This window comes from Erinaceus europaeus, chromosome 21 (assembly GCF_950295315.1).
Source record: "Erinaceus europaeus chromosome 21, mEriEur2.1, whole genome shotgun sequence".
In the NCBI taxonomy this organism is placed as follows: domain Eukaryota; kingdom Metazoa; phylum Chordata; class Mammalia; order Eulipotyphla; family Erinaceidae; genus Erinaceus; species Erinaceus europaeus.
Genome location: NC_080182.1, coordinates 13,338,708 through 13,353,175, shown reverse-complemented (window position 1 = coordinate 13,353,175; position 14,468 = coordinate 13,338,708). Strand labels below are relative to the sequence as shown.

Below are 14,468 nucleotides of genomic sequence, written 5' to 3'. Positions count from 1 at the left end.
CTTCTCTGTATTTCTGTCATTAAGATAAAGTAAATAAAACAATTTCAAGAATAAAACAATAAGTAAAAGATTAAAAAGTAAAGCAGTAAAAATGGGACCCTGATATGTAAAAACATACATTAAAAGTTAAATATTACTTTGTTAAGCACTCTAGGGCCAAAAAAAACTCCAAAATTATTATGTGATAATCAGAAACATTGGTGTTTGAATCCTTCCATTTCATGAATGAAATTTAACAACTATCTTTTGAAGACATTAAGATCACTTCATTTTAATTTCTCTAATCTTCATCCCATGAAATCCTATTTCCCCTGATTCCCCTATTTCCTCTGATTCATGAATAGAAAATATTATCTCAGTATAGTATTAAATCCCGCCAAAGGTTAAATTGGGTACCCTCGTGGATAGCACATTCTGTTTTACATAAAGATTGACTCCTAGAAGACTGTCACAAACATCAATGTGCAGGTGAATCATAGGATCTGGTTCAAAAGCAGATTCTGATTCATGAATGCTGGAGCCAGAATTCCACAGTTTAACTAGCTCCCAGTTGGTCCTGAGACTGCAGGCCCTCTAATTTAGAGTAACATTGCCAGAGCTATTCACAAGCCACTTAAGGCCAGGAAGGGGGTGGTGCACACCTGCTTCTCGTTGAAGAAAAGCAAATTGGAGAGGGAAAGCCAACAGACACTCAGTCCCAGTTTACCCCTTACCCCCAGCCCTATTTTCACCAGCAGTATTTTAAGGAATTGAGAAGTTTAAGATTTAAAAACAGAAAAGTATGAAAAAGACATTAGAAATCTCCCCCTACTTCTCCTAGTGCTCCTGAACTGTTAAAACATTTCAAAACAGATTGTGTCAAGCGCTTTGGTCCATCTATAATGCTAAATTATCTTCCATAAGACAAATCAGGTAACAATTCAGTTCTACCCTCCATTTGTGCCAGTGGGAAGCGACCTATGAGATGCAGATGCTAAGCTAGACCCTTCTGAGGGAATATTTATTACATTCTCCCAAGTTAAATCGTGTCATTCTACTAGGGTCCCTGTAGTGAAATACGGTTTGTTTGTTTGTTTGTTTGTTTTTGTTTTGTCTTTTATTGTATTGGGGAGTTAATGGGTTGCATTTGGGGAGTTAATGGGTTACAGTACAGTTGTGCCGTTATAGTACAATACAGTACAATTGACGCAAGAGTATGGTTTCTCGTTTCCACATCATAGACATCTGCAAAACACTCTCACTCCCAACTTAGGTCCTTTTCCACCATCATACACTGGGACTCCAAAACCCTCACCTCTTCCCCAGAGTCCCATATTTTGGTGCAATACACCAAATCCAGTCCAAGTTTTAATGTGTTTTCCCCTTCTTTTTAAATGTATTATGAGGGCCTGAAAATACCCCCAAGTGTTTAGTCTCAAGCAGTCTTTTCCCATCTGGTAAGATCTTCCCCTGCTGTCATAAGGAAGAGCGAGAAGAGTGTACGTATTTAACAGAACCTCTATATTTGAGATAAAGGAGAAGCCAAATTTTTGTTTATTTATTATTTTATTTGATAGGACAGAGAGAAAGTTAGAGAGGAGGGGGACAGAGAGGGGGACAGACAGAGAGATTCCTGCAGCACTGTTTCACAGCTTGTGAAGCTTTCCCCCTGTAGGTGGAGACCAGGGGCTTGAACCCAGGTCCTTATACACTGTAATATGAGCACTTAACCAGGTGTGCCACTGCCCAGTCCCTGAAACCAAATTTCTGCATGTTGAAATGTTTCCTTCATAATTGAAGGAAATACCTGCATTGATCTCAATTACTAATTTTCACATAAAAATATGAAAAATCATAGATTCCTTAATGCCCAGAGGAGGAGCTATGAATTCCTCCAATTTATTAGAGGTCTATCAAGTACTAATATAAGCATATAGCTTTACTCATTCTGTTAATCCCTACAAGTAGTATATTGAAAGAATATATGTGATATGTTTCCAAGTATTGACACTTTTCTTACAGTGTGATGGTTACTGATTACCTGAGTCACGTTTGTTTTTTTGAGAAACTATAAGTTTCAGAGTTTGTTCTTGATCTACAAATTATACCCCTATCCTAGTTTCCAAAGTTAGAAAGGACTCAGATTTATTTTCTACTTTGGGGAGGGATATTTCATGTTTGAAAATTTTAAATGGTGTCCGTTTTACAGTCTTCCTTTTTCTCTTCTTTTTTTTTTCTCCAAAATGTGGGCTTTTGACTAGCAACAGGAATAAACATTTGTGATCTAAACTTTCATACAGAGACATCTAACCCTGGCACTAAACATCTGTTCCCTTTTATGTGCATTTGTGGCTACTTAATATGAATGTTTCTGCAATAGCTGTAGCTATTCTAATATCCTAAATGGAATCTGTGTACCCTTTAGAGTAATTACCTCAAGGTTTGAGTCATCCAACCTGAGGATTCTCTGATTAAATCTGGTATGAATTATGTAAAATCAAAAGACTGTTCCTGAGGGAGGATTCCATTATGCCTTTTTGAAAAATACTTTCCCCAGTCTTGGGGACCTCTGGTCAGTGTTCCAGTGGCAGCTTGATTGACCTCTCTGACTAAATCACTGTGAGACGTTGCTTATGACCTGGTCACCATTATGTTTTCGTATAGTCATTTCCACCTTGGTTTTGAACACATGAAGTTCCAACATTATAACATTATTTCAGGCTAAACATATTTAAAATAAAACATGCATCCCACTTAGTGATCTTAAACACATACTTTTGAAGCCTTTTAATGGTTGTAACCGTTAAGAGACTACTACTGTATTTTTCAGTTTCAGAATAATTGTTTGAGGTTTCTAGAGGTCTAGTGATTATTCTCCATTTAGATAGTGAGTGCCTAGTGGAATATACAGGAAACTTGGAGAAGTAGGAACAGCCAGATAAGGATAAAATTCGTTTCTCTCTTAGCAGCTCCCAGGTCTCACTCTCTTAATGGACTGAGAATCCCTGCCAATGAAACAAGAGAAACTCTCTGTGATCAAAAACTTAATTTCACCTGCACACAGGGCAGAGCAGGACAGTCTCTACAAGAAGGAAAATTAATAGGCAAACACTTGGTAAAAGAAAACCAAAACCATATAGCAATGGAAGGATGAACAAAGAGGCTAGTTTTGCAAGACTTTGACTACAAGACGATATTTCTGAGGATGCATTTCCCATAACTAGACAAAGGCTGAGCAAAGACCTCCGCAGATGCTGGTTTATAGTCTCAGGAGTGAAGCAGCAGAGTCATCCCTCAAATGACTACAGCCTGATTGGATGTTTGAACACCCTACACCCTTCTTTATGTTCCTTTTACCTAATAAGTCAATTAAGGCATAAATACAATTCCAGTAAAGCTTGATTTTTTTTTAAAATAAAAAAAATCTTTATCTTCTCTTCAAACCCTAGCACCTAGTTTCTTTGGAGCCCTCTTCTCCAAATATAAAATAACCAGAACACCCAGCATTTGGAAATAGGAAAAGTTAGGGCTGGGGAGATAGCATAATGGTTATGCAAAAGACTTTCATGCCTGAGGCACCAGAGGACCCAAGTTCAATCCCCAACACCACCATAAATTGTAGATGAGCAGCACTCTGGAGGCTCTCTCTCTCTCCCCCCCCTTTTCTCCTTCTCTCTCTCTCTCTCTCTCTCTCCCTCTCTGTCAATCTGTATATCTCTCCTTCATTAAAAAATAAATAAACTATATTAAAAATAAAAATAAAGAATAGGAAAAGTAGTTTGAGGGATGTAGTGTGGGAACCAAGAGAAACATGAGAGAAAGTACTTACCTGAGCAACAGGAGGATGGAATAAGCACAGGAGAAAGAAGGTTTCTCTCCCTGATTCCTTCTTCTCACTGGTCTATGAAGGAACTGGAGGAAGAGGCGGAGAAACACCAGGTCTAATCCAATTCTGCTGAAGGCTGTGACTTGTTTTATTTCTTTATTGGGGGATTACTGGTTTACAGTTGACAGTAAAATACAATAGTTTGTGCATGTGTAACATTTCCCAGTTTTCCACATAACAAAACAACCCCCACTAGGTCCTCCTCTGCCATCATGTCCCAGGACCTACAATACACCAACTACAGTTCTGCTTAGTGTGTTTTCACTTCTGATCTTGTTTTTCAACTTCTGTCTATGAGCGAAATCATACCATATTCATCTTTTTGTTTCAGATTTATCTCACTTAACATGGTATCTTCAAGCTCCATCCAAGATGGAGTGAAGAGGGTGAATTCACCATATTTAATGGCTGAGTAGTATTCTGTTGTGTATATATATCACAACTTATTTAGCCACTCATCTGCTGTTGGACACCTGGATTGCTTCCAGGTTAGGCTATGACATTCTTTTGTAGACCTGGGTTTAAAGTTAAACAAGCCATGATTCAAAGTTGTGGTATGTATTTTCAATAAATGCTATTCAGCAATTTAAAAAATGTGTAGCAATACCTTTCATGACAACATAAATGGAACTTGAGGTGATCGTGTTAAATGAAATAAAGCAGAAAGTAAGAGAGTTGCCTGGATGATCTTATTCATATGTAGAATGTAAATACCCAGTGCAAGTGAACACAATAAAAAATAAAAATCGCTCTTTGACTGTAAAAAATTATGGTAGTTACCAGAGGAAAAGGGGAAGAGGGTGGAAGGAATGAGTAATTTTCATTATTTGACCATTCTATGATTGTCCATGTGTCTTCTATACAGAGCTGTGAAACTCTAGCCCTGACATTTTATAGTGCTGTAAACAAATTGTAAATCCATAGAACTTTATTAAATAAACAGATCATTCTTCCATGATTAAGGAACTCAACACATCCAAAAAGATGAACTAATAACTACAACATAGGCATCAGCGAAAGAACTCGCTTACGTAGTGGGGGGGGGGGAGCTCCACAGTAATTGGAACTTCTGCTCTGATTCTCTCCCTATCTGACTTTCTCGCTCTCCCCCTCTATGCTTCTCTATCTCTATCTGAAAGAAAAATAATGAAAAACTTCACTCAGGAGCAGAAGAATTATTTCACACATGAGGTGCTATTGCCAGAAAAAAAGAATGTTAAAAGAAGATGAAATGATTAAAACCAAAAAGAACAGAAAACTACAAAGTGAGTAGAAAGAATTGAGGGACAAAATGTAGGTTCAAGTCACCAAGTTTCCAGTCCAATTTGACTAAAGAATATTTACCACAAATATAAAATAAATTGAGCCCTTGTCTCCAGAATAATGAAAATAGTCAACCATTTGTCCTTCCCCCCACACCCCCACACCCCCGTTTTGGAGAAATCTCCCTCCCTTCCCCAGATATTCCAAGTTTACAGGCCTCGAGGCTGTCATTAGGAAAGCCACCGAGACTTCATAAAGGGAAGGAAGCAGCAGTTCATACTCACGCAGCTTCAGGCAGTGAGAAGATTTTCCAGCCAAGCCACCCTCGAGGGGAGGGGTACAGAGACACTGGGACCCAAGCCAGCAGCCTGCCCTCTGTTGAGCAGCCCACACCACTCTAGATGTTCACAGACTCGGGAAGATGTCTGTGTTTTCCAGGCCCTGCAAATACCACGTTCTGGAGTGTCTCGTGAAGCACCTCAGCAGAAGCTTGTTTGGGCAGCAAACACTGAGCGAGACCTAGAGTTTAAGCAGAGCATTCAGGAAGCTTCAAGTGCCAGAGTGAAAATAACCAGCTTACCTAGCCTGGGGACTGGAAGAACAGAAGCATCTTGCCTCCCTTTCTGTCTTTGTGCACCTGTTTCTGAGTCCTTGGTGCTGACCATTTATGACCGTCTTGCAAGAGCATATGACTGCTCAGAGACAGAAACTTCTCAGGGATGCGTGTGCTCTGTGCAGCCTCGGTGGCATTTTGATATGCTTATATTATGTCCAGTTATTTCCAAATAATCTCTGTTGTGGTCCTATCATCCCAATTTTCCAATCTCTTCCTCCCACTACCACTAAGATAGAACCTCCACCAGGGCCTAACACAAATCCCACCCGTTGAACTTTTAATACAAACTAATTACTCTTTAATAAGTGCCATAAAATTCCAACCTAACTGGGCCAGACAGATAGCTCACCTGTATTGTTCCTGTTTGCCTGGCCTCTACCACATTGGAAGACATTTGAGAACTGTGGTATCTTTCCATCTGTCTCTCAGTCTATCTATCTATCTATCCATCTATCTATCTCTCAGTCTATCTATCTATCTATCTATCTATCTATCTATCTATCTATCTATCTCTCAGTCTGTCTTTCCATCTATCTCTCAGTCTATCTATCCATCTATCTCTCAGTCTATCTGTCTATCTCTCAATCTATTAATCTATCTATCTCTCAGTCTATCTATCTATCTCTCAGTCTATCTATCTCTCAGTCTGTTTATCTATCTCTCAGTCTATCTATCTATCTCTCAGTCTATCTATCTATCTCCCAGTCTATCTATCTCTCAGTCTATCTATCTATCTATCTATCTATCTATCTATCTATCTATCTATCTCTCAGTCTATCTATCTATCTACCTATCTATCTATCTGGGGAAAGAAAAAAAAAAAGCCTGGAGGACTGCAGACCCAGCAGTGAAAAGAAACAAACAAACAAACAAATCTCAGCCTACTCAGCTGATCATTTCTGAACACTCGCTCATAATCCTATTTCCTTCATTCTAAAGCTCTCGCAGCTGGCTATTTTGGCACAATCCTATTTCCTTTCTTTCAGTATTTACCTGATACCAGCTTCCTGAAATACTTCAGTATTTTTGCATTTCTTTTTTCTTTTCTTTTCTTTCATTCTTTTTTTTGTTAACAGAGTACTATTTAGCTCTGGCTTATGGTGTGTGTGTTGGGGGGGTGGGGTTTGAGAGATTGTTTGCATAACCATTATACTATCTACCCTTCATGCAATCTTTTTACATTTCCTTTCTCTGATTGGCAGATTTATTTCCAGTTGTCTCTAATGGGAGTTTTAGAGATAGGGCACAAGTAGCTATGTTGATGAGATTTATGCTAGTTTCTTTTGAAGAGAACCATTTAGATGCTGTGTTAGTCAAAATCATAGGATTATAATTCATCTAAAACAGATTCAACCATTCCGATCTAAAATCCCTTTAAACACAAAAGTCAGTGTGTATCTATTTATTTTAGTAGCTGTTCACATGTCCTTATTTATTTTCTTTAACCCTACTTACTTGTTAATCTGCATCTTACTTGACAAATTATCTTGGTTGATTGTCTTAATGTCTAAAAGAGGGAATACTCTATCCAGATGTTAGCTGGGATCCATTAAAAAGCATAGGACTCATACTCATAGAGCTAAATCATTGAATAGCAAAATATGATCACTTCTATAATTCCTTTTAAAAGAAAAAATGTTTCCCTACTAGTGTGTCCATTGTGTCCTAAATAATGTTCAGAACAGACTTTTTGGATGAAGATTTATTTACATCCATACCTGCAGTCTACAAGAGAACAGCTAATTAACATCCGACTTAAAATACTTCACTTACATAGCTTCCCAAAACAATTGTCACATTTTAATTATGCAGCATATCTAGACTTTGTGAGGGACACAGTGCCATTTTCTGAAAGCTGCCAGTAATTTATTTTCTTATCTTAGATTTCATTAACCCTGTAGGTTTCCAACTGGGTATGAGAAAATCATCTGAAGAACTTAGTAACCTACCTTGCTTAGAAGAAACCCCTTCTTACTGACCCAGGAGATACACTGAGTTGGTTTTTATTAGACTGTGCTATAAAGAGGAATGACCCCTGGGGGTAGAGGCCTTTTCTTCCAAGCAGAGTTTCCTAGCTCTTCACTAGAGAGTAATGGCTACACTGTTTGATTCTAATTCTTAAATTCTGTTCCAGTAGTAAAATTAATACCAGGTGGTGGAGTCTACATAGATATGTTTAGTCTGAATTGCCATCCCTCCTGTTGTTTTCTTTTAGTTTACAATGAGAATAAGTGTTTGCAGTTATACCAGAAACTGGTATTGTTGAATCCAGACCTTTTTGATTCACCAGCTATGGAATAATGCCACATGAACTAGGAGAAAGAACCAAGTTTGTTGAAACTTACCTTGTACAGTGCCTGTCAGTCCTTTGCACACAAGAGTTTTAAGGGCTCTTCTCTGAATTAGATCACATGTTACACCTAAAGACTATATCACATTATATGATATTTGTAGTTGGAGGGTTTTGCTCACTAGCCAACTTAGAGTATTTTTTTAATATTTATTTATTTGTTCCCTTTTGTTGCCCTTGTTTTTATTGTTGTAGTTATTGATGTTGTCGTTGTTGGATAGGACAGAGAGAAATGGAGAGAGGAGGGGAAGACAGAGAGGGGGGAGAGAAAGACAGACACCTGCAGATCTGCTTCACCACCTGTGAAGTGACTCCCCTGCAGGTGGGGAACTGGGGGCTTGAACCGGGATCTTTAGGCGGGTCCTTGCACTTTGTGCCACCTGCGCTTAACCTGCCGTGCTATGGTCCAACTCCCAACTTAGAGTATTTTATTCTGCAGAATTCCCTTGCATGATAAAGAAATCATGTCTTTCTACTTTATTGTTGTAATTATTCAGTCTTCTTCTGGAGTGGAAGTAAAATGTGTAGGCACTGAAATTTTCACATAGTAGCCTGTAGACCAGGAAGTAGATGTATAACTTATTAAAATGATTAAAAGGGAATTGGGTGATAGCGCAGCGGGTTAAGCGCATGTGACACCAACCACAAGGACCGGCATAAGGATCCCGGTTTGAGCCCCCGGCTCCCCACCTGCAGGGGAGTCACTTCACAAGCGGTGAAGCAGGTCTGCAGGTGTCTGTCTTTCTCTCCCCCTCTCTGTCTTTCCCTCCTCTCTCCATTCTCTCTGTCCTATATAACAACGACATCAATAACAACAGCAAAAATAACTACAACAATAAAACAAGGGCAACAAAAAGGGAATAAATAAATAAATTTTTTTTAAAAAGTGACCGAATAGCAGGTACACTTTTAGAGATAGCATCTTAACCAACTTCAACTATAGACACCTAACAGTTCTAGAGAGTGCACTTAAAAACCTAATGCTAAGTCTTTAGCCCTTGAGTTAAATAACTGAAAAAATTTTTTAAGCAATTTAGAATTCCCAGTATTGCTAATGGGTCTCTTTAATATGAGTAACTATACCCAGTTAGTCATTTCATAAAAGGAAATTTATTTACAAGCCATAGTCTTTCAATTCCTATATACTGCCACTTTAAAAGTAGGACACCATCTATATTTTTTCCCATTTTGACAGACAGTAGCCTAAAATTTTCTGGAAGTATAGATGACCAGATGGATTGGTTTTTTGATGTGTGTGCATATACAAATATATTAGCTTATTCACTTTCTACTTTTCATCCATATATGGTACAAGTGTCCAAGACCATAAAACTTGCCACCAGGTGGGAGTTAGGTGGTAGCACAGCTGGTTAAGTGCACACAGCGCGAAGCACAAGGACTGGCTCAAGGATTCCAGTTTGAGCCCCCTACAGGGGAGTCGCTTCACAGGCGGTGAAGCAGGTCTGCATGTGTCTATCTTTCTCTCTCCTTCTCTGTCTTCCCCTCCTCTCTCCATTTCTCTCTGTCCTATCCAACAATGACAACATCAATATCAACAACAATAATAACAACAACAAGGGCAACAAAAGGGAATAAATATTTTTTTTAAAACTTGCCATCAGGGAAGGTTAATATAAGAAAGCCTTCTTTATATTAGTGCACCTTTCTCCATTTTCTAGAAAGCAGTTCTTTAATACCTCATAGCTAGAATAGAAGACAACAGCATTCTATACATAAATTAACTGCCTCTACCTCAGTCAGAGAGATGTAGAGTTTATCATTCTGTCATTGGGGTTCTTTATTCACCCAACAATTAAAGCACTTTTTGTTTCCTTTTGTCTGATCTCATTGTCAGTTTGAGACTACAGTGAAACCATTTATGAAATTCCTGTCTGAAGATCTGTTCTCTTTGAGGCCGTCAGGGGTAGGAGGTGAGAAGGAGAACACGGCAGGCCACTCCTAGTATAGCCACATGAGCGCACCCACTTAAGTAACAGGGTGCCCCTCAGGTCAGCCTGTGATAAAACCCAAGTCAAACAAGGCTGGATCCAGGATGTTTTATGTCCTCAAAATCTGAAAAGTGATCATGGTTAGCCCTGACCCTCAAGACCTCAAATGGTCATCTAAGCAGTCACATAAACGGATATAAACTTGCTCCTGGGCATTGCTACCAAAGCAGGACTGGGGAAGGACAGCCTTCTCATAGGAGCTAATGCCTTTCTAACACTAAAAATAAGGGGGAATGTGTTGATTACTCTGACAGGCGATCCAACTGCAGTGGCTAAATGCCCAAGGCTGACAAATTCTGCATCTTATCACTGCCGTCAAGTGGAGGTGCATGTGAATACTGTCAGCCCCAAAGAATCGAGAAACAACTTGTCTTCCAAAACTCTGCATCTCAACAAAATCTTGACAATGCCAACAGCTCATCATCTCATGTTTTTCAACCCTCCAGAAAATGGCCTTCCAGCCTGGGACAAACCAAAGCACTGTCCAAGCCGAGACCACGACTGGAAGCTAGTAGGAATGTCTGAAGCCTGCCTGCACAGGAAGAGCCATGCAGAGAGGCGCAGCACATTGAAAAATGAACAGTCATCACCCCATCTCATCCAGGCCACCTGGACCAGCTCGATATTCCACCTGGACCCAGATGATGTGAACGATCAGAGCGTCCCAAGTGCCCACACCTTCCAAACAGAGGAGAAGAAATGTAAAGGTAACCAGATTTTTATTCAAGCTTGTCGGGTGTTTCAACAAGGAAGGCAGTTCTCTGTTGTCACTACGTGTGCTCCGTCTCCTTTTACCCCAGTGTGTAGTGACAGTGTGTAGTCCCTATTCTGTTATGAAGTCTCTTTACCCCCAAATCTCTTCTTAAACAGAAATAAATCAGAGGATTCCAAAGGAAAGCAATTCATTTCAAGTTTGTGTTATGTTGGAGCGCCTGGGGAAGACATTTTCTTTTCTCTAATTAGCAAAAAGCTTGTTAGTGTCGGCTTTAATTCTGTTTTTTAGTCTGAGTGGAAGTGGATATTGCTATTGTTATGTACCAGTTTCATTGACGTGTGTGTGTGTGTGTGTGTGTGTACATTTCTTTACCCAACAGTGCCAGTAGCTGATGGAATCACAAAGTCTACCTTTAATTTAAGTTGACAATTCATGCTTTCGAAAGAGGTTTTAAGTTGTTTTCTTTTACTCATTAAATCCTGTGTCATCATCCTGAAAGGTGAGATTATGGTGTTAGAAGGTTGTCACCTCATGAAAAAAAAAAAAAATGTTAAACTGGCCTGAGTTCCTGATTGCATTAGACTTAACTGCTCTTCCCCCGGGTTGCCCTGACAGATGTCTTTGTACTGATAGCTTTATTGTCTTAGGACTCTCAAATATCTTTGCTTCTTAAGTCACTGTGTGTCTTTAAATGTCTGAGAAATCATTTTGTGTCTTTAAAATATCCATGCTCTTGTAACTGCCACTCTTTTCAAATTGGCACCATGAAGCAAAAGATTGGGGGTCCTTTAGAATATTGCTTATGATAACTTGAAAATCTAGCAATCCCGTATTAAAATTTATCAGTGAAATTTTGTAAGATCTCCTACACATGAGCCATGAAGGATTTCTGCAAAGTGTTCTAACTTGAACATGATCACAAGATTATTTTTAGCCCTTTCAAAAAAAGAAGAAAAAAAAAAAAGGTAGTCCTTTAGCTTTTCTGGAAGCACTTGACCTGGGAAGTTGAGTGTACAGATTGTTTCAGTAGGAAATAGGATTATCTAAAAATAATAGTGAAATGATGTTTTGAGTTCTGACTAGAGTGCAGTCAAAACTGCATGTTCTCCTTAGGAGGATTTTTTTTTTTAACAGTCTCTCATCACTATTAGAAGATTTAAGAAATCAAAAGGCATATTTACTTAAAAAAAAAAAGAATCAATTTCTCTGATGGTGTCAGGGTATAAAAAGAAGTAGCCTGTGTGTATGTGTATGGGCACATTTGTTTGAAGTGCAATTGAGGGAGTCGGGTGATAGTGCAGTGGGTTAAGCGCACATAGCATAAGCGCAAGGACCAGAGTAAGAATCCCGGTTTGAGCCCCAGGCTCCCCACCTGCAGGGGAGTCACTTCACAAGTGGTGAAGCAGCTTTGCAGGTATCTGTCTTTTCTCCCCCTCTCTGTTTTCCCCTCCTCTCTCCATTTCTCTCTATCCTATCTAACAACAACGACAACATCTATAACAACAGTAACAATAAATAACAACAATAAAAAAACAAGGGCAACAAAAGGGAAAATAAATAAATAAATAAATATAAAAAATAAAAAGTGAAATACAGTTGAGAGAATTAGGCCTGGAATTTGAATTTAGTCATAAAATGTGTAACCAGATTGTACCTTTGTATTTTTATTAGCTGGCGTGAAACCATTTCAGTCCTTGGTTTGTAGTGTAATGCTGACTGAAAACTGAAATCCACGTGATCTCAGAGCCCAATTAAATTTTTTTTTTTTCACAATCGTTACTCATTGATTTACTCACCCATTTATTTATCCATAGGTATATCTATCTATGTGTGCATCATTTGTGGGAAATCTTGACCTTGGGTAGCTAGATGTGACACTGCCCATTTTTCAGGTTGTTGGTACATTTTTTTGTTCCTTGCCTGTGGGCCTGTGGGCCTGTGGGCCTGTGTGCCTGCACTACGAATCCACCGCTCCTGGAGGCCATCTTTTTTTCCATTGTTGTCACTCTTGTTGTTGTTGATGCTGCTGCTGTTGTCGCTGTTGGGCAGGACAGATAAAAATTGAGAGAGGGGAGTCGGGCGGTAGCGCAATGGGTTAGGCACAGGTGACGCAAAGCGCAAGGACTGGAGGAAAGATCCCAGTTCGAGCCCCCGGCTTTCCACCTGCAGGGGAGTCACTTCACAGGCAGTGAAGCAGGTCTGCAGGTGTCTGTCTTTCTCTCCCCCTCTCTGTCTTCCCCTCCTCTCTCCATTTCTCTCTGTCCTATCCAACAACAATGACATCAATAACAACAACAATAATAACTACAACAAGAAAAAAAATTGAGAGAGGAGGGGAGGCATAGGGGGAGAGAAAGATAGATACTTGCAGACCTACTTCAGTGCTGGTGATGGGGAGCCAGGGGATCGAACCGGGATCCTTGCTAGGTCTTTGCACTTCATATTACGTGTACTTAATCCAGTGCACCACTGCCCCAACTCCCATTGGTACATTTTAAAGAAAAAAAAAAAAAAGAATCTCTTAACCACTGCTCTATGACTACTTAAAGACAGAGTAGTGTTTAAGACCACAAAATTGAGTCTGACTTACTTGGGAAGAATCCTAACCCTCCCACTCTCTCTCCTTGAACGAATTTATGACTGTTGGTATAATTAAATAAGACTATGTATTTTTTTATTTCACACAGTAGCTCTCACCTGATGCTATCACAGCTGCTGTGATCATTACTGTTAGCTATGCATCATTAAATCACATCAGTTCCTGTGTGCCCAGGAAGAGTGGTGAAGGAAGCAGGATAGATGAGTGTGGGGGGCCTGACAGAATTGATAATCCATTTTGCATGAACTCATTTCTCTTCTGCTGAAAGTCCAAGGATTACTAACGAAAATATAGCATGTTAACGTTCTTCTTCAACATTCTAGTATTAAAAGAAACCATTGTAAACTCTCCTGTAGTTTCCAGAGTAACCACCAAGGTTCATCTTGTCATAGGATGAGGCAGTGCTGTGTTTGATTCAGCATGCACATGCATGAGGGAGCCTACATGCCCAGGAACCTTAGGAACTGAAGTGTTTTTATACATAATGGACATTTGTACTTAGTGAGGCGTAGATGATGCTAGGGAAACAGTGTAATTCATTGCTTCCCCCCCCCCTTTTTGGAGTTGACTTTCCATCTGTTCTACTGTCTGTAAACTTGATCTAATTATTGTTAAGAGAGTTCTGCTTTGCCGTTTCATTTTAATCAAAATGTATGTCACCATCATGGTTCTGCAGTATAAAATCTTTACGTATCTCTAGCCACTTGTGACCAATCAGACAAGTGGTCCACACTCTGCTCAGTGAGATAAATACATCAATTGCACATTTGAATGTCAGTGGCGTTGTTATTGAAGCATCTAGAGCTTAGTCTCCATTTCTTTTCTCGCATCAATAAAGAAAAGTAAAAGTTGATCTGGGTGGTCGTGCACCTGGTTGAGTACACATACAAGAACCCATGCTCAAGTCCCCATCTGCAGGGGAAAGCTTCATGAGTGGTGAAACAGTTCTGCAGGTGTCTTTCTCTCCTCTCTCTTTCTTTCTCCCCTTTCTATCTTTCTCTTCTCTCTTGATTTCTCTCTGTCTCTGCTCAATAAATAAATATAAGCAATT

At 39.4% G+C, this 14,468-nt stretch overlaps 1 protein-coding gene across 14 annotated transcripts in view; it reads left to right on the top strand.

Moving 5' to 3' along the window:
* The window catches only part of THRB (thyroid hormone receptor beta), a 480,256-nt gene that overhangs the window by 360,348 nt on the left and 105,440 nt on the right, over positions 1 to 14,468 (top strand). For 12 of the 14 annotated variants that reach the window (XM_060180429.1, XM_060180427.1, XM_060180435.1 and 9 more), the window contains one exon: positions 10,550 to 10,810. The exons of the other annotated variants lie outside the window; for them this stretch is intronic. In XM_060180429.1, the coding sequence (XP_060036412.1) occupies positions 10,550 to 10,810 (261 nt within the window). The remainder of the gene's footprint in view (positions 1 to 10,549; positions 10,811 to 14,468) is intronic. 14 annotated transcript variants of the gene reach the window in all.